A 23430-nucleotide genomic window follows, 5' to 3' on the forward strand; every position below is an offset into this window, starting at 1 on the left:
AAATTAATCACAAGGTAGGAAATCAGAACAAGAAGTGCGGGGCTCGGCGTGTGCGGGACAAACACCGTGGACAAAGTGCGCGGGGCCTGCGGACTCTGAGTCTGGACACCCTCTTCGCCCCGTGAACGAGGCGACAAAATAAAGTCACGTGATCCAAAATGGGCAGTCCTCTGACGGTGCTGAAAAAAGCCATTTTCTGGCGCTGCTGCAAATTCTGTCCAAGTCCCAAATAACTGAGCCGCCCTGCGCCGCGAGGACGCGGACCCTCGGAGGAGAGACCAGGTAGGACCGCGCGTCGCGGATCGCTTTTGTTTATCGCGCTCATCGCGGCTCAGTTTGCGGAGGCGCAACGCGAGGCGCACGGTGTCACATTCGAGTCTCCCTTGTTCGCCTCCTGGTACAGCAGCCCTGTCAGTGGATTTAAGATGGCTGCTTTGTGTACCAGTGTGCTTTTCTGCGGCTCGGTGCCCCCCTCCGAGCCGCCGCTTTCGCCCGCGGTGCTGGGTTGAGGTGCGGGCTCGGACGGCGGAGCTCCGCGGGGAGGGGAAACGCTCTTTGTTGGGCTGGAGGAGATGAGCTGGTGCACGAGATGAGGCCACACAGGGGCGATCGAATAGCCCGCTGCCTGCCGTGTGCCCCTCACAGTCTGCGCTGAGCTGCTCGGCTCCTGCTCCCGGCTCGTCCCTGAACCCAGCACCGGGATTTGGGGGGCTTTCGTCGGGCTCAGTTTGTTGTGGTTTCGCGAGCCGCTGACGCGGTGCAGACAATGTGTGAGGGGATCCGGGCACAATGTGGGGGATGATCTGCAGTCTCCAGCAGTAAGCGCTCATAAAACCCCCTCACGTTCTCTGCTTCTTCTGCAGATCAGCCCAGATGGATAAAATGCAGCCTAACCGGATCAAAATCACAGATCTGAACCCACACCTCACATGCCCTCTGTGCGCCGGCTACCTGATTGATGCTACGACCATCGTAGAGTGCCTGCACTCCTGTAAGTTCCTCACATGAATGCACCACCTTACATGCATGCACACCGTTTCCATCAGACCTCTGCTCATGATGATGTTGAAGGGAGGTGAACAGGCGTGATGTTGAGTCACACACTCCACCTCAATTAGGCCTGTAGGAGGTCCACTTCAGGGACCACACTTGCACAGCAGCACATGACTGCATCTTCTGGGTTGTGTTGAAACTGCTTGTGCTGGATGTTCATGTTAAACGTGGGCAAAGTTTCAACTGACGGTCAAGAAATCCCTGTGAGCCAAAACGCCAGGCTTCACACTGACAGACCTTTCTAATCTTGGATCTGTGTGATGTCACAGAGAGGGGATATCCCTAATATGGGTTTCAGGAACCCATCAGAGCTAATCTACGGAGAGCCATCAACTCCTTATTAATGCTGCTGTTCTGAAAATTGCTGCAGGTAGCCTCAATGAATAAGAGCAAATGGAGCTAAATGGCTAAAATAGGTTCTGACACCTGCTTCGAGAACACTGGTGGGAAGCCAGTTTCATTCAGAGAGCCGTACTTACTTAAATGATACAAAGGACTACGCAGAGCTGAAGCACAGTGCGCCACATTTGCTAAACTCCACCACTTTGGTAGACATAAGGATAAGAATGAGTCCCACAACTTTCTGACAGGTTGGTCGCTCTGTGACCGTCTCGAGTACCACGACATAAAATAATCCACTGAAAAGCTGAATCAGTGTTTCCTTTTTATTTATATTCACCATCTGAGTAATAGACTAGGCCTGGTTTAGGTTTTCTTTCCGAGTGTTTGAGGCCGGTTTGAGACAGAGGGCTGGCCTCCTCTGGGACTTATTTTGCTTTTGTAAAGCCATCATTTTCTTTGTTTTTGTAAATGTGGTGTCAGTTGTGTAAATTAATTTCAATGACTGCTCCTTTTCATTTAATTTTGCCTTTAAAAACACTCTCGTCATACTAGATATTCAGTCCAGGCTCATGTTCCCTGGATGCTGTTTGTTTATAAGCAATAATTAAAACAGACATTAAAAAAAGTAATTAAGAGGTTTCCGTGTGTGGATAAGAAGGAGCTGCTTGTGGTGGTTGATGGAGACGCTATCAGGAGGCTGCTGCTCGCTTCGTGCCTGAAATCAAAATGGCAGATGCCATAAAGCTGCTCATGGTGCTGTGATGTCACTAAAATTTACAGAAAGGTATTTTACTGCAATCAAAACCCATAAAAGAAACTCTTGATCATTGTCCTTATTTCTATTGTCACAGACACGAGAACCAGCGTTAAAACAAAAACCAAAGAAAAGCCGACTGCAAGCGCAAGCGCACGGTTCCCACCCACCTGTGTAAGAGTAGCCAATCAAAAGAAAGATGGCTGGAAGGCAAACCGGCTTGTTTCAGACAGAGGAAGAACTGAGGGGATGCATGAAGGCTCAGAATAGGTAGATAGGGATTATTATGAATTGTGGTTCATGCAAAGCTGCTGTAGTAGAGTCAAAGAGTTAAACTATGAAGCAGAAATGTCTCGTTTCATTGTATGGCATCAAAAGCAGTCAAGAACCTGTGTTGACACATTATCACTGAGTAAATGAATAAAGAGAACGCTATCGGCACCAGGGAAGCGTGTCCTGCTATAGAGTGTCAGCCTGTTGCTATGCAGAAAACAGCACAAGCATAAAAACAAAATAATCATCATGAATTATAAAGTAAGGAGTGAATTGGCACATTTACCCAGTCCCTTAGTCTCATCAGGAAGTGTCCCAAATCCTGGAAGTGACCCAGGAATGTCAGCTTAGCAGCTTTAATAAGACCTCTCTTGAATTCTCCAGATAGTAAGGAAAGGTGCTTCAATGCGTCCTTTGTTACCTCCTTTAGCAGAGGACACACCGGACCATCCTTTATGAAAGGGGAGGTGTTCACAGTTCATAGATGAGGCACCATCCAACAAACAGTCGGCGTGACTGACAGGTGCTGCAGAGCATCTATATAAGTTTATACGTTTGTTTCCCAGTTCCTGGCTTCATCAACTGGTGCTAATCACATGAAGTACATGTCTTTATATGAGCTCTGTCAAACTAGTTTGGAAGTTTTATTAAAGATGTCAAAGTGTGTTTAAGGTTCTGGATAATTAAGCTTGAATGCCTGTTGTCGTATCGCAGCCTTTCTAATTATCATGAAATCTTTTCTTTTTGTTTTTTGGCTCACTGGAGGAAGTGATGGATGGAGTGATTTAGACAAAGATGAGGAAAAGAAAGATTACTCTGAAATGTGTTTTATTTTATAGGTTTTATGTTCTGTTTTTTTTATAATGAAGAGATATTTTTCACTGGTGGCTCTGGTTTAGATGACCTGCATGAGGCAGCGTGGTGAGAAAACAGGGGGAAGTGTGTTTTGTAGCAGCAGACATCCTCCATCAGGCTGGTTAGCAGTCCGGTGTGAGCGCAGATGGATTCTCTGAGCATCCAGCTTCTGTGCCTGAGTCCTTCGCACTTCTGCTTGACCTCGTCACACTGAGGTCACGGAAACAGAGGCTGGACTGCATCACCGCAGGGAATTTTCCTTTGTTAATGAATTTTAGGGCAAAGTCTGCAAACATTTAAGCATATTTTCAAAATCAGATGTCCTGTTGAACGTGCACATTACATTTTAAAGTAAATTGAATTCATATTATGCTTCAAGATGGCTGTCGAGTGGCGAGATCTTTTATTTACTTTATCGCGCACATACACCTGTGGAGATGTTGGGTTAATTTTGGGTGCTGTGGACACCAAACACACACAAACACACAGCTCTATGTAAGTGCTTTTTCACTTGAGCACTCACTGAATTTGGTTCAGGATCTTCCCAAAGGACACTTCTGTGTGCAGACTGAAGGAGTCGGGGATTGAACCACAGACCCATGGGGCCTGTTCAATCTCCTGAGCCTTAGCTGTTAAAGAGGCCTCTAATGACACAAAAAACCCTTTAAAATAGACAAACGCATGAAAGAAGCGACATTACTAAAACCTAACTGTATGCTTTGCACCGAGTCTTCATCCTGAGGGTAAAGGAGGAGAGTGTTCTGGTCTTTCTGCTGCTCGTCTTCTAACAGCTTGTTCTCTCTCCACATGTAGTTTGTAAAACATGCATCGTTGCCTTCCTCGAGACAAATAAGTTCTGTCCTCGATGTGACGTCCAGGTCCACAAGACGTGTCCACAGCTCAGCATCAGGTAATCCAGTCTGCTTCATGTCAGTTTTTTTTCCTAACCTCTCCAAATTCATGTTTCATATCTGACACGAATGTTTTTCTTTTCTGTTTTTCATTCCAGAGCAGACAAAACTCTGCAAGACATTGTTTATAAGCTCGTTCCGGGGTTATTCAAAGGTAATGACCACAGTTTTGGGAGGCAGCGAAGGCTTACTCATATCTTTGTCATAGATTTCAGTTTCACGATGCGCGTGGCTTTCCCGCAGATGAGATGAAACGGAGGCGGGACTTCTACGCAGAGAATCGTGTGCTGGAACCGGGGGAAGTGGTGGAGACGTTCAACATAGCAGAGGATGAAATTATCAGTCTGTCCATACAGTTCTACGAGAGGAACAAGTGAGTCAGTCATTTCCTCCTTATTTTTATTTTACTCGAGAATAAGAGCGAGAACCGTTAATCTGTGGTCTGTCGCACTAAAAGCTACTGCTGAGAGAACAGCGAGTCCGCCTGCGTGTGTCCTCTTTTATATTTGCTCTTATTTAGCTGTTTATGTGCATGTATAGATGGAGAAGATTTAGTTCATCCTCAAATTTTGTCAATTATTTTTGTTACAGCAGCCAAAAGTGGAAAAACAACTTGGCTCAATAAAAACATAGATTAAAAAAAAAATCTTTCTATAGATATCTAGATACAGATATATATCACTTATTAAATATTATAATTCATGTATAATGGGCAGCTTAGTAAGTAAAATCTTCCTTTAATGAGATAAATGAGAAAAGCCTGTGAGTGGTGCAGAGGGCGTCTCAGGTCATTTGTCATCTATGGGTATGCACAGACATTTGGATGAGCTCTGTTCAGCTGAATCCAAACAGTGTGCTGATTCAAACTGAAATCATTCACCAATGAAGGAGGAAAATTCCCCCAGCAGCTCATATGGACTCAGTCAGACAGCTGCGAGTTCAATATTCAGGCCACACAAGCAGCCAGACCAGACTTCCACCGCTCTTCCTTCACAAACTGGACATTCCCTCCACATTCCTGCTTACTGCTCAAATTAATATCTGTTTGCCCAGAAGTCCCAAAACCAGGTACGGTCAGATCAGTGCAGGCTCAGCTACGTTTCACTGCAACCGAGCGGTTCTTTTTGTCCAAACACCTCGTGTTCTCCACGATGACAGCTGGATGAAATGGTTTATATTTCCTCATCTAAGATTTCCATTTAGCTTTAGCTCTGAAATCCTGTGCCCTGCTCTGCAGCTCCTCCAGGGTTGCAGGCCTCGCTCCCATCAGCACAGTCAGCTGAAGACTCTCCATTGCTGAGAGCGTAAAAAGAAGGAAAACCACACGTAGGCATGCAGAACCTGATTTGACAAGACTTTTAAAACAACAAGTAGTCATTTCACCTCTACATAAAACACAATCTACCACAAAATATGACTTTATCTGTGAATAACGTTGTTAAAATCAGAAATAAAATGAGTTGAGTGAACAGCACAATGCAAACGGTTACGTAAAAGTCCATAAAATACTTTAAAATACTATAAATACTAATACAGTATTTATATGAATCCCACAGCTGTTAGTTAATATTAAAATAACAATATTATCAGAACAGTTTTTTTCTTCTCGCTTCAATGTGTTTGTAACTGGAAGCTTTTGATCATGAAGCGAACAGAAGCAGCTTCCAGCCGGGTCCCAGATTTGTCCAGGCACAATTTATCTGCAGCTCTACGTGGAGTTTTGTTTTTGTTCCACCAGCTGCAGTCTGATTCCTGCGAAAAACTCGTAAATATCATTAAAATGTAAAGAAATTTAATTATTGTTTAACTGCTTTTTAATTTCCCCCTGCAGAAATAATGAGAGGCAGCATTCAGAGATGGAAGGAGACAAGGTAAAGCAAAGATGTTTAAAAGCGGCAGCTGAAGTTAGCCGGTGTAATTATGGTTTTCTGGTCCTCATCCTGGATTAATGCATCCCTCTCTGCTCTTCTCTTTGTTCTCAGTCCAACGGTAAACGCTTCCTGCAGTGCCCGGCAGCCATGTCCGTCATGCACTTAGCGAAGTTCCTCCGCAGCAAGATGGATATACCCAACAACTATCGGGTAATTGGACACACCGCAGCCCCGCACAGTAACGTTTGCAGTATCGATTCTGCAGACAACTTCAAGGCTGAGGTGCAAAAATATAAACGCTTTGTTGTTCCACAGTAGCTGCTACAACGGCGAGGTCATATTGGGTTGCATTTGTGGGCTATAAAAGAGTTCTGGCAATCATCGCGCTGATATGTGAGCTTTCGGTGCAACGTGATAACAAGCAGACGCTTACCTGAAGTGACACTGCTCCGAAAACTGCAAAATTATTAATGCTGCTTTCATTTTTTTATGGAAGCAGTAGATCAAATGAAGTCAAAGGAAACCCACAAGCGAATTACAACCCAGCTTCACACGATTCACCTTGTTTTCGGGGTGGTCTACATGTATGTAGATCCCTTAGCTCAGATTAGCACAGTATATCTGGCTATTCAGAGCCCTGCTTTATAGGTGTGGAGGAGTTGTTCCTCACTCGTGTGGGTTTAGTATTCCAGGTATGTGCCACTTGATAATAAAGTCAGGCGGCTTGAAAGACATTTTTAAAAACACATTTTCTCCACAAAAAGCTGCTTTGATTTCTGCTTGAAGAGGAAGATGAGCCAGGCTGAAGGATTTCACACAAGTCAAATATGTGCAACTTAATCCTATTTGTATGAAATGGTACGTGATTAAAACTGTAGAGCGACGTGGAAAAAACAAAGCTGCGCCTCAACCTCTTTGTTTTCAGAAACACGGGTGAGGTAAACCGTCAGGAGCATAAACTGGCCTAGACACAGATTCACGTAAATCTTGGAGTCTGTTTAAATCCAGAATTATCTTATTTGTACGCAGGGAAACAAACCTTTTGCCGTGGTCGTTTATGTCGGTACAAACTTCAAACAGCTCGCCTGGCAGAGGACGTTTTCCCCCGCTAACGTGTTAAATGGGTTTCACGGTGTGTTACAGGTGGAGGTGCTGTATGGGGACGAACCCTTAAAGGACTACTACACACTAATGGATATCGCTTACTTCTACGAGTGGAGACGAGTGAGTGAAACCTTTCATGTCTTTGACTTTGAAACAAACATCAGCAGCTTGATTTGAAATGAGGAAAAATGTATTTATTTATTTTTTTTTAAGGGTCTGTTTGGAATGTGTGTGTGTGTGTGTGTGTGTGTGTGTGTGTGTGTGTGTGTGTGTGTGTGAATATATATATATATATATATATATATTATTATGTAAAAAAAAATGCATTTAGGCTTGTAGACATGGTCGAGACAGTCTGCTGAAATACAACTCGAGTATCAGGATTAGGGCTGCCACGATTAGTCGACTAGTCACGATTACGTCGACTATCAAAATCGTCGACGACTAATTTAATAGTCGACGCGTCGTTTGAAGCTTTGTAAGATCACAAAAGACGCAGGAATAATAGCAGGATTTAAGAGTGTAATAACGGACTGAAACAGAAGATGGCAGCACTGCATGTACAAGGATGCCAGCTGCTGTTAAATCCCGAAGAAGAAGAAGCTGTGTCCCAGAATTCATAGCGCGGCCCAGCTCAGTTGTCAACAATGGCGGCAGCTAGTTAGCTTTAATATTACTCTTATTATTCTTTCTGGGTCACAAAATAAACGTTTAACATATTTTCAGGCGAGAATGTAGCTGTGTAAACCTCAAATATCTGCTCAGTTTATCAAGACACCGACATATTTTCAAAAGCGCTCCGACGTTTTCGGAGACGTCTGTTACCCACTAGCTCGATAGCTAGCCGGGGGCAAGGCTCACTAGAGCCGTGAGAACACCGGACTCCCGGCAAATCGTTTTCAAACCCACCGCCGTCTTTCGCTACTCAGGTTAAACATGATATATAAGTCACTTAGATAACTTAAAAATGTTATTGTTTGGCTTTTTTTTAGTATTTTATTGGTTCCTGATTAAATCGGTTTGGCTGAGATTAAAGTTAGAGTTTTTACACAGCTGAATAAACGTCAAGCAGATTAAACTCCATCTAAACAATCTGAAAATGTCATTAAAATTTAATAAACTATCATCTTGTCTTTATTTTTAGTTAGCACATACCTTAAACACTTAAAGCTGTAAGCTAATGATAGTTATATAAGAGCAGATGCTGCTGGTGCAATAAGCTGTATGTTTTACGTCCAATGGATGCATGATCTGATTAGTCGACTAATCGCAAAAATAATCGGTGACTAGTCGACTATCAAAATAATCGTTTGTGGCAGCCCTAATCAGGATAAGGAGGAAAGGTGATTTAAGTGACTTTGGATGTGTTGTGGTTGTTGGTGCCGGGCGGGTTGGTCTGAGTAGAAACGGCTGATCTTCTAGAATTTCCCCTCCCAGCAATCTCCAGGGTTTACAAAGAATGGTCTGAAAAACAGAAACTGCCAGCAGTCGTCTGACCTGTGGCTTTAACAGGGTGTTTTTGCCCAGAGGAGAATAAGCAGAACTAGGGAAAAAAAAGATTTCCCAGAGGTAACCGAAGCCGTTGTATCCACTGTCCTCACTTCAAAGTCACCAGACTTGATTTGTTAATCTGGGACTTTTTGGTTTGAACAAATCCTCACTCACTACTTTTGCTAACTACTTTTACTCCCCTGTCCCGTAAGTTAAAGTTCTTGAATCCAAAGGTGTCTGGTGATTTGAGGAGAGGACTATACCAGCTTCATTTCCCCGACTGTAAGGGAAAAATTGTAGAAATGTTTTAAATGTAGTTTAAATTGTATGCATTAATCTTACAATTTAAACAAGTCTGCCTCTCCCAACAAAGGGCTGTGCCGACGGCCGTCTGCTGTCTGTAATAACCGACTCTACCAAAGAGTACCTCGCATAATCCCATTTCAAAAAAATCCAAGTAAATCCTTTGAGAAATTAAAAAAAACGAGGCAGACTAAAGTCTGATGTGATGGATTACTGTCCTGAATAAACTTCAAGTCCTTACAGGCTGAACTGGTATAAACTGTAAAGTAAAACCAGGAACTGCTGGGAAGGAAACAGAGACGCTCCTAAAAGAACAAGCTCAAACAGGACGACTGTGTGGCCACGATGACTGTGCTTCATCAGGCCGACGTTGTTAAAACTGCTTGGGTTGAGTGGTTTGGAGAGAAAGTTAGAGAGGCAAGGCTGAGGTGGTTTGGACACGTCCAGAGGAGGGCTGGACAAAGGATGCTGAAGATGGAGCTTCCTTGAGTAGGGAAAGAGTAAGAGCACAAAGATTCATGGATGGAGGGCATGCAGAGGGGAGGCCAGGGATCAGGTGAGATGGAGGGAGATGATCTGCTGTAGCGACGCCCGAGGCAAAGCTTTTCCCAGCGACAGCAACAGTTTACTACTTTCATCAGATGCAGTGAAATCTGACTGAGCTGTTTTCAAACGCATATCGCAGCCCCCCACGCTTCAAGCGACTGTGTCAGACTCGCTCACATCAAATGCTTAAGCCACCAGTTTCCCAGGTGGGGTCACAAAGCGAGCAGACACCCTCAACCCCTCGTTCCCAGTAGAGAGGAAGATCTGATGTCCAAATCTCTCTTTCAGGGTTTATTTTCCCGCACATTAAACGTTTTGGTCTTCTACCAAAGAAATGATCACTTGATGACCTCATCGAGCACAGCAACGGCATCCAGATTAAAAATTGCAACAACGCAAAAGAGGGACTTCAATTAGAGATTTGTTCTATTATGTCTTTACTAACTGTGAAACCTGCATCTCAGTTAGCATGGTTTATCCTGCTTTTCACTGCAACTAGGACCATCGTTTACAAAGTGAACTTTATGATGATTTTTAAGACAGTAAAGTCTTCAGCAAAGTGTTTCCAGAGGGAGCAAACATCTTTTTGCAACTACAGATATCACCCCCTGCTGGTCGTTAGAAAGAATGACAATCTGAGGCGTTTTTATATATTGACGTCACTTTCTTTGAATCCAGAAGCTGTGTACATCTTTTATATACAGTCTGTAATTGTAGGCTGGAATATACAACAGTCATTTATCTGTGTTGACTGTCTTTGTGAGCAGCTGGGTGAAGCATTGCTTTGAATTTATCTTTGAAATGATCAGATCAGTCAGCCCTCTGCTGATGGAGGTAGTAAAAGATGCACTTGTTTTTTTGGGTTAGTATTTTGAGGATTTCAGCTTTTATTTCAGCTGCTGCGTCATTGATCCTGTCCTAAACAAACGTGGTGCCCAGATTAGCAGAGTAGCTGTTGGGTTCCTAGCTATCAGAGGACAAATACCCTTTTGTTGGTTTAGTGTTTATTGTACGTGTGGGACTAGTTTAAAAATGGACTCTGTGTTTTTAAGGGATTTCTTAAGGTCCTGTAAACTCCTGTAAACACATTTTCCCTCTGTATCTCTGCGTCCGTGCAGACTGGACCCATCCCTCTGCAGTATCTGGTCAAACCCACCCGGAAACGCCGGAGGCCGTCCCAGTCTGCTGCTCAGGGCCACTCCGACGGCGTCAACACCAGCCCAACGTCGGAGAGCGACTCTCAGAGCGACAAAGTCCACAGTCCCGCTGCCGCTCAGCCGGCCCGAGCCTCCTCTCAATCCAGCCCGGCGTCCCACAACCTCTCTCCCGCCATCCAAAGCTCCAACGGTACCACTGTGTCCAACAACGCTCAGCGACACGCCCTCTCCTCCAAACAGGCCGCTCGGAAGGTGACTGTCAACGGCACGAGCTCCGGGGCCAGCAAAGAGGAGGCGAGGGGGGGCGACAAAAGCGGCCTGCCTCCCACGACCTAACGCGTGCGCACACGGCGGCGAGGAGGACACTGTTTGAATTGCTTCCTTGTTTCTTTGTGCAGAGCAAAGACAGCTCGGGCCTTCGTCCTTCTGGAAATGCGGGAGGCAGATTTGTGTTATCTTCCAGCAGGACAGACTGAAACGTGCAGCCAAATAGACACTTGTATGTATGTGCGTGTGCGTGCGTGTTTATGTGTGTTAGACTAGAACAGTGCACACATACAAACTGTACAGTATGTATCAAATGTGAGCATGTGTGCGTACATATGTATAAACTTATCTTTTATACAAGATATTGTAATCGTTTTGTATTGTACACGCAGTGGGTCTGTTTCATTTCCATAAGCATCGATTTGGCCTCCGTGAAACTTGAGACAAAATGCTGAAAGGCATTGCAGTGCGGCTCACTGCTGAAGCTGGATGTAAAGACGAGGAAGAGAAACTCTTGCTTTAAACAGTCAGACGTGTCAATAACTGCTGTATAAGTGTCCAGTATAAGCAACAGCTCATCAGGTAACACATGCTCATTAAACTGTTGATGCACTTTGTTACGGTCACTTCACACAAACCGACAAGTATTTTCCCGACAGGAGAAGCATTAATATTTACAGAAGCACTACCAAGCTGTTTGTCAGCGTTCTTTCCTTCATGGCAGTCGAAGAACTCAAAAGGGATTTTTGAATATTTGGCCATGTATGTTGTAGTTCCATGCATTCCAAGCATTCCTTTGATTTTTTTTTTTCTTCTTTCCGTTCAACAATGATGCTTTGTTTTTGTTTTTTTCCAATTACAAAAAAGCAGCCATATGTGCATGTTTTAGGTCAATAAAATGTTTACTTACTAGGTTTTTCTGACCCGAGTGTCCTGTTTATGCTCCAAACAAATGTTTGCTTGACATCCATCCCGCCGACTCGTTCTCATTGTCCTCCTGAGAAGAATCAGACCGCCTTCCTTCATTTTAACGTGGTGTGAATTAAATGTTTGGCACAGCTGCATTATAAACAACTACAGCTGTATTTTATCATCTGAGATGTAACAGTGCTCATTACATTTTTTTTTTTTTTTTTCAAAATATTTAGGGCGACTTCTAATTAAATTCACAACATGGTGCAAAGTGGCAGGACAGTTTTTTTTTGTTTTGTTTGCTGTATTTAATCATTGCTTTGAATGCAGGTCCTTTCTGAGTGGGTACTCTAGCTTCCTCCCACAGTCCAGAGACGAGCAGTTCGTGGGGTTAGGCCAGGGGTGGGCAACTCCAGGCCTCGAGGGCCGGTGTTCCTGCATGTTTTAGATGTGTCCTTGAACCAACACAGCTGATTTAAATGGCTAAATTACCTCCTCAACATGTCCTGAAGTTCTCCAGAGGCCTGGTAATGAACTAATCATGTGATTCAGATGTGTTGACCCAAGGTGAGATCTAAAACCTGCAGGACACCGGCCCTCGAGGCCTGGAATTGCCCACCCCTGGGTTAGGCTCACTGGTGATTATAAATTGCCCGTGGGTGTGAATGTGAGTGTGAAGTTTCATTGTGTTAACCCTGAGGTTAACAGGAGAAGATGGATGGATGGATGACAGCTGTGGAAATGAAAGCAACACTCGATCATCTCAGTATAACACAAGGTCAGTTACACTTTAGGAACGACAGTCTGTCCAGTAGGAACGATCAACTTTTGTGAGTCTTTGTCACTATTGGTAGCAGGAGACAATGTCTGAGCATGCTCCTGGATGGACAGTGCTATTTGGTAGCATCAGATGCATAACATCTGAGAAGTACTCAGTTAGATTCAGGACTGGGGACCTGATCCCATTCTCCTGGAGTCTGATAGTCTAGTCAGAAACGTGTATGAGCAGCTTGCTGTAGGTCACTTTGTAAAGCTCTGGTAGTGCTCCTCGTGAGCAGATACCAGTCCTGCTGCTGGGTTGAAGCTCTTCTACATCGCTCCTCGCATCTGTTTACTGGTATCTCCTTCATTGTCTTGAAACTGTGCTGGAGACAGAAACCCCGTGATGGCTCGTATAGATGTGCCATCATGGAGCAGCTGGAAAACCTGTGCAACCTGAATTGAGTGCAGGTACTGTCTCATGCTATGAGTAGTGAGAAGGACCCCAGCAAAATGCAAAACCAGAGAAAAATTAGGAGGGATAACCAGACAGCAGTGATCTGTGAGCCTTAAGTGGCTCATCTTGTTCTTGCCTCTTCAGTGCGCCTTTTTGGAATGTGTTCTCTAACTGGAGAAACTGATATCCTGAAGGGGCAGGATATGGGGCCAGAGCTGCTTTAGCAAAAGTCCTGTTAAACAGATTTCCCAGCTAGAGCCATGAGAATGACATTTGTATTATTATTTAAAACCTTAACAAAGACATCAGCTCAGAGTACAGACTGCCCTGTTTATTTTTACTTTACATACACCATTCAAAAGTTCAGTGGAAAGAAGAGAGTGACTTGTCTCTGTGGAGTGAGCAGTGTGGGCTAATGACTGTCACAGCCTGCCACCAACTCCAATTTCATCTCATGGACACAAAACTGGAGCTTCAAAATCAAGGCCAGCGTAGCACTGCATCCCAACTTCTTCATGGACCGCCTGCCGGGTTGTTTCCGCAGGAATCTTAATATTTGGCCTTCGATTAGCTAAATACCCCCAGTATAAACTGCTCGCTGTTTTACCGTAAAGTCATCCTAATGTGACTGCAACAGTGTCTTTGTCATGAAAGTCGAACTGATGAAAACACTGACAGGAAACGCACCCCCCTCCACCCTCAGGACTCTGCTGGTTCATGTAGCGGAGCAGACGCAATGAAGTCCTGCTTGTGCGTGCCGTCGCAGTAGGGCGGGTTGCTTGTGTGTTTGCATCCACACAACCAAACCGAGGCGTCTTTCTCTGGGACGAAGCGTAGCGGGGAGAGGCCCTGGGCTCGGGTTTTGTGGCTTCCATCACAGAAAGGCTGAAAGAAATCAGAAATCAAACCCCAAATAATGCTGGAACGCTCATTTAGACAAGAAACAATGTGTAAAACTACTGTTTTAAATTTATTTACAGAAAAAAGCTTTCAGCGTTATAAATGGATCGGATAGTTTTGGAATTATGAAACCAATAAATCTGAAAATAATCTGAAACTTTACTCTTTAAAATGTTAAAATTTATTTTTTCTTAATTTATTAAACAAAAAACAAAGCAACATTTATGTTTACGATGCTGAGATAATGACTGAATAAAACACCCGTGAAGCTGCCATAGGCTCCAGCGTGAACCCTGAATTTGACCAACAAAAGAAAGCGAATGATTGTGTAGGGCAGGGGTGTCCAACTCCAGTCCGTGAGAGCTTCTGTCTTGTAGCTTTTAGATGCATCCCTACTCCAACAAAGCTGGATCAAATTATTGGATTACCTCTTCAGCATGCCATCAAGTTTGGCAACAGCCTGGTAACAAGCCATTCATTTGATTCAGGTGTGTCGCAACAAGGATGCATCTAAAAGCTGCAGGACCTGGAGTTGGACACCCCTGGTGTAGGGATTCACCTGCTTCCTGCTGTGCCCACAGGTGCACCACGAGTAACGCTTCCCACCAACCAGCTCCACCTTGAAAGGCTTCTTAGCTGGGATGACTGGTTCAGGAGGAAGTGTGGACAGCTTGACCTGAGGAAGAGGCAAACTTCTTTTAAAATACATTAAGCCAGTTTATTAGGAATACCATCCAATGTGGTGGGGGCTTGATTTTCACTGTCTCTGTGTTAGTTTGTTTCCTCCTCATCAGCCTTGGCTTCAGCTATCCTTCCTGGGTACACTTATGCATTCACACATATAAAATCTCCACTTACATAAACAAGCAAGCTCTCATACTGATATTACTGAAGTTCATAGAAGGCTACAGGCCTTGAGGGTACATACAATGCTGCTCAAAATTCATATTAAACCTACAGTTCCCCACGTGATTTCTATGTTAGTGTAAGAATGCCTGTAGACTAATTAAAATCTAACCAATGAGGCCTCTAACCTCCATTAAAGCAGCTGGAGGAGCTGCGATGTCAAACATCTGTTTTCCATTTCCAGTTTGGGGAAAATAAAAATACAAACTTGGCTCTGCGTGAGTTGGTTAGCTTAAATGTGGTACAGTTTCTCCAGTGCATTACTTTTTAATGTGTGTGAAAACAAATGGCCCGTTAACAGTGCAGCAGCAGTCTGCATCACATTTAGAGAGGCTAACATGTGCAGCGGTTACCTTGGAGGCTGCCGTAGCGGCTAACCAAGGGTGCCTGAAGGTGAAACTGATCCATTTGGGCTCTAATTTGGTCACCACCGTGTTCATGTTTCCTCTGACAGCTGAAGGAAGATCAGCTTCTGACACCAGCTGACCAGCAACAATTTAAGAATCACGCGACAAACGTTGGAGACAAGTACCGCAAGCAAGGAGAGTCAAACGGAGACAGAAAAGCAAAACATAAACTCGGAGACGCAAGACAGCTAACTGAAGCTGCTAGCGTCCTCAACAGTCACGTGTTAATAGCTCAACCAATCACCGGGCACATGTCGGAGAAAGGCAGACTGAATGGAACTGATTTGGACATATGGAGGACCAAAATTGAAGTATAATGTATAGATTTATACATTATTTTACCAATATTTATAAGTCACAAGCTTTGAAAATATGAGCTATGCTGTAAGTATGTAACAAAATTTTAAAAACAGCAGAGAATAGGATGTATTTTTTACTCTCTTGAATGAAATCCTTCTGTGATTCAATGAAACACAGAAAAAGATGAAATACAATAACACGTACAAACAACTAAATTTATTTAGGGACAGAAGAAAGAAGCTAACACAATTAATAATATCAATTTAACCTATATACAAAATAAAGACTAAAAAAATACATGCTACTATTAATAAATTGCGTCCCCTTTTTTTTACTATTATTTTTATTTTATTTTTTAAGTACACGTCAAAAGCAAACTAGACAATGTAAAATTAAACTAATAATAATACCAATAATTATAAAATAATCCCAAATTTTATTTGAAAATGTCAGATAAATAGTTTGCAAAATATAGTTCAGCAGATCATGTAGAGAAACTTTACACGAAATACACAATTGTGTCAAAACCTGGAGCGGAAGAGCAACTAATCTGTTTCTAAACGAAACTTTTAAAAACTATTCCTACAGAGATGCAGCTTCAGATTCCAGAAGATAGTTTATTGAAATACAGTTTCAAAAGCCTCTCCACAGGTTAACCCTTAACAAACGACTTGAACAAAGGTGCCATACACAGAAAGGCCTTCAGGGGGCGCAGGTGCTCTCCGTCTCCAACTATACTCAGAGCTTTATGTAGAAACTCTTGGGACAATATCAGCACACACACACATCTTAGACAAACACTGATCATTTGCTCTCGAAACAACCTGTGTTGTGAGACAAATGTGTAAATTTCTAAAGTATATGAAGCGTCAATGTGACCAAAAATAATGTTTTAGTACGATATGTGTGATATTCCCATGTTTAATGTTTACTATGAGATAACTTTCCTTTGGCTGAACTGGTCTAATACACTGATTAACTGAAGATTATTGAGTAAATCATAATAATGGTACTCTTCAAAAATAATATTTCAAATAAAATGGGTCAAAGGGCAAAATATTAACGATTATACTTTCCACACAAAACACTTCAGAGTGCAGGTCAAAGTGGATATACTAAAAAAAATTTAACAAAGCTTTAGATAGAATAAACAAGGCTGACTGATTATTATTTTCTTATTTTGAGGATTAGCTCAAAGCCAAAGCAGATAAATAGAATATAGCTGCCTTTTTCAAAATTATTTCATAGTGTCAGATTTCATGTGAAACTAAACAAGCAAAATATCATATTTACCAAGTTTATTGCATTTGACCTCAAATAACAACACAGAAATTGTATTTAACATACAATGCTGTTTCTATCTGACAAAAGCAGGGGCGGACCAAGAAAAATATTCTTAGGGTGGCATGGAAATCTAATGGGGTGGCAAAATCAAAACCTTTTTAAAAAAAAAAACCCAAAATAAACAACACATATGCAGATTCAAATGCAGTAAGTATACACGTTTCATATAAATATAGTCTTAATTATTTTCTGTAGCCCACATGATTAAACATTTCAGTTACTTAAAATGTGATTTTATGTACTGTATAACCTTTATAATAAATATATTTATAAATATATTGCTGCACCACATTTACACACACAAGTCTAACTTAAGTTTCACTGTTTTTTGTTAGACAAAAATCAAATTGTTACATGGTTAAATTTTTAAAATTGTTTGCGCTATGGTGCTAATGGTGGTGGTGGTGGGGGGGACACTATGCAATGTATTCAGTTTTAGAATAGCCAGGCTCAAAGTGTTAATGCTATCTTATCTGTTAATAAACAACACTGTCATATGCAAAACTAGGGTGGCACTATGGGTGGCAAGAGATCATTTTAGGGTGGCACAAGCCACCCCATGCCACCCTTCTTGATCCACCCCTGGACAAAAGCAGTAATCTGACTGTGACTCAGTACCACACTGGATAAACTGAATACAGCACTGATGAAATTAGCTATTGTGATTGGTCCGTTCAATGAGTAATTCAGTGGAGTTAAAGATCTTCACACAAGAAAAAAAAGTCTCCAAAAGCCTCCATAAAAAGAAGAAAAACATTTGTAATTTTTATTTGGACAGCACCAAAAGCAGATTTACAAAAACACATAATGCACATGGTTTAACCTTCTCCTGCCTACCCGTTACGTTTTATCATGTGCATACAAGAATACATTTTAAAGCCAACACACTAGACTTTCAAAGGTTACCAAAACTTTAGTAGAAACTCCTCTAAGGGGCCGACTCAGGAGGTCTGGAGTCACGCAGGAGGTGTTGGAAATGCTGCCTCAGGTGATGTCATTGTGACATTAACACAAAGTTTTCCCACAAAGCATTTTAATGGAATATATACTTGTCTGAAAGGTTAACATACAAAAGCAGTTTATAACAACAAAAACTCCATCTGATTTACCCAAAACAAACAAAGCAGCATTACATGATTTTAATATAAAAAAATATGATTTTTTTTAACCTGATAAAACTATTGGATAACATGATTATGATGCATCATTTCCTGTAAGAAGACATCATTTAAAGATGCCTTTCAGATACTTCACTACATCCTGGTAGATGACTTTGAGGTGCGAGCCATCGCAGTACGGAGCGTTTTTGGTTTGCTTGCAGGCACACAGCAGGACTGTCCTGTCTTTCTCGGGGGTGAAGCGAAAAGGAGAGATACTCGGAGCTTTTTTCGTGTGAGTGCCGTCGCAGAAAGGCTGAAGAAGAGGAAAAAAAGCGGGTTGAAGACACAAACTTGAAACTTACTTTTATTAGCCTAAAAATGACAGGATGCATGTGCCGCAGACGTATGGCAGTAAGCAATCACTGTGGATGAACCCGGCTATAAGCTGCTAATAAGACAGACTGAAAGGTCTCCTGCTGTCGCTCCTCAGCTGACACATTAGGACTTTGAAACTGTGGACTGAAATTGGTTGTTGCTGGTGAGCAGTCTTCATCACCAGTGATGATCCCTGATACAGAACTGAGGTCAGTTTTAAGTAAAAGTTGACATTTTTGCTCTCTGTGAGGTTAGAGGTCACATGGTCCTCCACTGAGGGGTCCAGAGGTGCCCGAGAGACGGGCCAAATTCAACCCAGATAAATCGAAGTGATCACATCTGTGCATGGTTAGGTTTTTCATGCCGTTTAAACATCAGTCAGGTGTTTATCATAAAGGAAAGGATCACGTGTAAACCAGAGGGTCTTTTCTTTATTTTCCTGGACACACTGAAATGAAAGCACAAAGCCCAGACACCGACGATGGATTAGAGTTAATCCAGTTTCCTTTATGTTACTGGGACCTCATCAAGCACCAGTTGGTCTCAACCAGCACGGTGCTTCTTAAAGCGTGGCTTTCAGACGGGTGGGAACGTAAACAGGAGTAAATGAGGCGAAACTCTACGTGATTGATGAGCTGCATTAGCTTTTACCCCAGATGACCCTCCAGCCCCAAGTGTCTCTGAAACCTGAGCCTCACCTGCTTCTTGCTGTGGCCACAAGCGCACCAGGCGTAGTGTTTTCCAGCAGACAGCTTCACCCTGTAGGGAAGCCGGGCGGCAGGAACTGCCTGGGTCGACTCCAGACAGCACTGAACCTGGGGCACAAAGTGAGACACAAACTTAACTTATCGTCCACACTAATGGATACCACAACATCCTGCAGTGACACATCCCGTGTGGTCTAGGCCAAAACACAACTCCAGGCTCTCAGAGGGCTGTTTGAATAACAATCAGAGTGATGGAGTGCTGCCTCACATGACCCGAGGCATTCGCAATCACACAAACTCCTTCAGGTTTACTTTGAGAACACAAATTAAAAACGTATGTTAAACTTGTTTTGCTTACATCACAACATTACACTGTAATCGCTGTGATGTCACTGTTTTGGTTCCACTGGATAAAAAACTCAAACAAATGAATAATAATGTAAAAACTTTGAATAAGTGGGTCTACATTTTTACACTCAAGCTTAACCCCACCCCCACCCCACAAAGAAAAAGAGGAAGTGGGACTGGGAAGTCAGATTAGTGCTTTCTGATTATAGTTTAAGTTTTTTAACCTCTGGAGCTGAAAAATGAAGCCAACCCAGACTGTCACAAACTGCAGTTCCTCTGAAGTCCTCTAAAAGATGGACAGTCACCATGGCATCGCCTGTTTTGAAGTCTCAAGCGGAGCGGTTGCTTTCAGACGGTAAAGGTGACCAGAAATGACTAAATGTGATGTCATCAGCATGACCTGAAACTAACCTCTGAGCCCATAAACTCAATATGAGAGAGCTTATTAAGGTCATAGAGCAAAGAGTCGCTCTCAGATAACCAGGGTCTCCCCCTGGCTTTTTGGAAAGCTGAGTTCATCTTTAGTGTCACACGCAGGCCTGATTACAGCCAGACCAGCTGAATCCAGAAATCACTTAAACAGAACCAGAAGTGAAGCAGGAGAAAAGCTCTCATAGAGCAATACATCATGCCACGATCTACAGAAACAGAAGAAACAAAGCCATTGACATGTATCAGTGTGGAAAGGGTTACAAAGCCATTTCTGACAGAGTCCAGTGAATCACAGACTCATCCAGGAGGTCACAGGAGAAACCAGAACAACATCTGTGGAACCGACTTGCCTCAGTGAAGTTTGGTATTCAACAACAAGAAAGAGACTGGGTGAAAAGGAGGGCTCCACGGAGAAAACCACTGCTGACCGAAAAAAAAACATCTCGACCACCCACAAGAGTCTTGGGAAAATAATTGTGCGGACTGACGAGATAAAAGCAGAACTTTTTGGAAGGTTTGGGTCCTGTGACATCTGGGATAAATAGCATTTCATTAGAAATGGTAAATGGCCTGTATTTGTATAGCGCTTTACTAGTCCCTAAGGACTAGTCCTAAGGACCCCAAAGCGCTTTACAGAACCAGTCATCCACACATTCACACACTGGTGATGGCAGCTACATTGTAGCCACAGCCACCCTGGGACGCACTGACAGAAACCTGACGGACACTGGTGCCACCACCAGTAGGCAACAGGTGAAGTGTCTTGCCCAAGGACACAACGACCGAGACTGTCCAAGCCGGGGCTCGAACCGGCAACCTTCCGATTACAAGGCGAACTCGAGCCACAATTGCCCCATTAGAAGAACATCAAACCAACAGTCAAACACGGTGGTGGAAGTGTGATGGTCTGGGGATGCTCTGCTGTTCCAGGACTACTCGCTGTGACTGCTGGAAGCATGAATTCTGCTTTCTACCAGGAAATCCTGAAGGAGAATGAATGAAGCAGGACAACCATCCAAAAACCACACCAGCAGGTCCACCTCTGGGTGGTCTAGTCAAAGTCTGGCCATATATCTGATTAAGGTTATCCTAAATCATCTCATGCTGGAAACCCCCAAAAGTGTCTGAATTAAATCAATTCAGCAAAGATTGGTGGGCCAATTTAGGGGGCGGTTACTCCTTTACACAGGGCAGGTGAGTTTGGAAGAAATCCTCATTTAATAAGTGCATTTTGTTTTTACTCTCGTTATCTTTGACTAATATTAAAATGTGTTTGATCTGAAACTTTAAGTGTGACAAAAATGCGAAACACTAAGACGTCGAGAAGGGAACGACTGCTCCGCATCCATCCTGATGTTTTATAACTCCAGTGCGTGCACGTGAGGGGGACCAAGCCCTCACGTGCTGTACCTGCAGGTTGACTCTCACAGAGCATCGGGGCTAAAGGTGACTGAAGGAGGGCGCGTCAGGTTGTTTGTTTGCACAGAAAAAAAGAGAAAGAAATCGGGAAATGTCGGCAGTCTGCTCCGTGGATGTCCCACCGTGACTCAGCATTCTTTAAATACGGCCGCAGCAGCAACGAGAGCAACACGAACAGCTGATAACACAATAATTAACACGAACACTCGGCAGGCAGACTCACTGTGGGAGAATAAGCAGCCAGGAGGAGCTGAGGTCGTCGGAAGGTCTGCGCACCTCCTCTGCGCATGGCGACTACAAACCGGGCTGTGTTCATGCTGCTGCGGGCCGCTTGTACTCCAGCTCCTGATGCTCCTTTAGAGGAAATCCGCGCACAGCTGGTCCACAAAACTTGAACCGACTTCAGTAAAAGTTACAATATGGCTGACAATGCAAGCTGATTGGGCTGTAAAAGCCTCCCCGCGATGAGGACACGCCCCCTGTCTCACCGCTCCTCCTCCTCAACTTCCTCCCACGCGCTGCATCCATCGTTATATCGCTCATAGCTGCAATAAATAATAATGTACACACCAGTCGTTAATGAATGACTGACTGCTTCATTACTCAGATATCAACCCTGAATGCGTGGAAGTCCACTAGCGCATTTTTTTAAAAGAACACACATGAATGACTTAAACTAGTGAAGAAATCACATATGTGAAGATGACATCAAAAGCTTTTTATTTCCAAGTGAAAACGAGATTCCACATTAATGAGAGTAAATTTGTTTTTTGGTCTTTTAAAATATATACATTTCAGGGATTTTTTCTGCACTTAAATAATTTTCATTAAAAACGTGTTTTTAATGTGGGGACATCAATCATATAACCATAATTTATATTTTCGTTTATCTATGGGCAGAAAAAATAGAAATAGTAAGCACGTAAGTAGTAAGCTAACACAGACTTGGATCGGTCATGTTTAGTGACCCCCCACATCCTGATGGGCAAAGAAAGTCAGTATTAGTAAATATTTTATTAACGTTCACAAACCATTATGTTACATGACTCTTATGAAGTCTAAAGCTTGCCTTATTAAACAGATATAAAAAAGGTTATTCAGTATGTCAAAATGACATAATAACTTTATATAATTGTTTTCACGGTCTGATAATAGCATCATGATGATGCAGTGCTTATGTTGGTGTGTATGTGCATGTTCTCCCTATAAATATGATACGTATTATGAGATTAATAAAGGATGAATCCTCACATAGACCCAATGAAAGGGGAAACATTTTCAGACTAAGAGTAATAAATAAATAAATAAATAAGTAAAATAAAAAAGTTTTAAAAGCCACGCAGAGGTCACCAGACTTACTTTCCAAACGTTGCGTGAGGTGAAAAAAAATTCAATATTTTTGAACAACGTAAACGTCATTAAATTGGAGCCTAAAATCACGTGGTGCTGATGAAACCACGCAAGGTTCGATTTCCGATCCCTTTTTATTTCTTGTTTGCTTTTCTGGTAAAACTTTACAGACTCGGTGTCCTTTCACAACGCCGACGATGAACAAACCTTCCCGTGAGGTCCGGTAGAGTCTCAGTGATGCTGGACATCACGACTGGTTCAGAAAGCAACAGCTTGGAGTCTTACTGGTTCAACAGATGACACCACATAAACGTGGGCCCTCATTTTACCACTGGTATTAATCAAATGGCCAACTGGGTGTAACCCCAAACTTCATACCAGGACTGCTGACCCCTTAAGAGTCAAACCCACATCCTTAGATCCTCATGCAGGGCCCTTCTGACTGCAAGCTTAGTCTAATTTTGCCATCAGGACTCATCGAACTGAGGACATGAGGCTCGCAGAAACCCTAAAATCCTTTAAAGCACGTCTTGAAAGTCATTTTAATTGTCTTCCCATTTTAACATGAATAAATCAGTTCATTTCTAATAAACCTCCAAAAAAGGTGAACTTTTCATAAACTTTACAGCACGTTAGAAAGCATTTTTCTTTACTTTCTGTATTTCTCATAGTGGTGTAAAGTCAATGTGTTCACTTTACCTGAAGTCGATTCCTTTACGGTGAGTAAAATACACCCACAGTTAAATCACTCGACATCCAAGAGAAAATGTCAAAGAACTCAGTAAAA

The 23430-nt window shown here is 42.8% G+C and overlaps 3 protein-coding genes across 3 annotated transcripts; 1 reads left to right on the forward strand and 2 right to left on the reverse strand.

The window, feature by feature from the left end:
* Positions 1 to 159: 159 nt before the first annotated feature.
* Positions 160 to 11843, forward strand: LOC102288947 (polycomb group RING finger protein 2). Its single transcript, XM_005919248.3, has 9 exons — positions 160 to 282; positions 864 to 991; positions 4091 to 4187; positions 4287 to 4342; positions 4432 to 4561; positions 6020 to 6059; positions 6171 to 6269; positions 7203 to 7283; positions 10622 to 11843. The coding sequence occupies exons 2-9, from the start codon at positions 874 to 876 to the stop codon at positions 10994 to 10996; spliced, it is 996 nt and encodes a 331-aa protein (XP_005919310.1). The 5' UTR covers positions 160 to 282; positions 864 to 873; the 3' UTR covers positions 10997 to 11843.
* Positions 11844 to 13365: 1522 nt separating this feature from the next.
* On the reverse strand, positions 13366 to 15502 carry LOC102289573 (CDGSH iron-sulfur domain-containing protein 3, mitochondrial). The gene is made up of 3 exons (XM_005919250.3): positions 15215 to 15502; positions 14515 to 14631; positions 13366 to 13940 (listed from the first exon to the last, which is right to left on the reverse strand). The coding sequence occupies exons 1-3, from the start codon at positions 15299 to 15301 to the stop codon at positions 13755 to 13757; spliced, it is 390 nt and encodes a 129-aa protein (XP_005919312.1). The 5' UTR covers positions 15302 to 15502; the 3' UTR covers positions 13366 to 13754.
* A 2149-nt stretch (positions 15503 to 17651) lies between these two features.
* LOC102289260 (CDGSH iron-sulfur domain-containing protein 3, mitochondrial) lies at positions 17652 to 21737 on the reverse strand. Its single transcript, XM_005919249.3, has 3 exons — positions 21517 to 21737; positions 19086 to 19202; positions 17652 to 18325 (listed from the first exon to the last, which is right to left on the reverse strand). The coding sequence occupies exons 1-3, from the start codon at positions 21607 to 21609 to the stop codon at positions 18137 to 18139; spliced, it is 399 nt and encodes a 132-aa protein (XP_005919311.1). The 5' UTR covers positions 21610 to 21737; the 3' UTR covers positions 17652 to 18136.
* Between the last annotated feature and the right edge of the window lie 1693 nt (positions 21738 to 23430).

This window comes from Haplochromis burtoni, unplaced genomic scaffold (assembly GCF_018398535.1).
Source record: "Haplochromis burtoni strain Fernald_Lab_line unplaced genomic scaffold, NCSU_Asbu1 Contig_35, whole genome shotgun sequence".
NCBI classification, from domain to species: Eukaryota; Metazoa; Chordata; class Actinopteri; order Cichliformes; family Cichlidae; genus Haplochromis; species Haplochromis burtoni.

Coding starts and splice junctions, on each gene's coding strand:
- LOC102289260 (XM_005919249.3), bottom strand. CDS start 21,609: ATGAACACAGCCCGGTTTGTAGTCGCCATGCGCAGAGGAGGTGCGCAG. Junction 19,203..21,516: donor TGGCTGCTTATTCTCCCACA/GTGAGTCTGCCT, acceptor TTTGTGCCCCAG/GTTCAGTGCTGTCTGGAGTC. Junction 18,326..19,085: donor GTGGCCACAGCAAGAAGCAG/GTGAGGCTCAGG, acceptor CCTCTTCTTCAG/CCTTTCTGCGACGGCACTCA.
- LOC102288947 (XM_005919248.3), top strand. CDS start 874: ATGGATAAAATGCAGCCTAACCGGATCAAAATCACAGATCTGAACCCA. Junction 4,188..4,286: donor TGTCCACAGCTCAGCATCAG/GTAATCCAGTCT, acceptor TTTTCATTCCAG/AGCAGACAAAACTCTGCAAG. Junction 6,270..7,202: donor ATATACCCAACAACTATCGG/GTAATTGGACAC, acceptor GGTGTGTTACAG/GTGGAGGTGCTGTATGGGGA.
- LOC102289573 (XM_005919250.3), bottom strand. CDS start 15,301: ATGAACACGGTGGTGACCAAATTAGAGCCCAAATGGATCAGTTTCACC. Junction 14,632..15,214: donor CCGCTACGGCAGCCTCCAAG/GTAACCGCTGCA, acceptor CCTCTTCCTCAG/GTCAAGCTGTCCACACTTCC. Junction 13,941..14,514: donor GTGGGCACAGCAGGAAGCAG/GTGAATCCCTAC, acceptor GATTTCTTTCAG/CCTTTCTGTGATGGAAGCCA.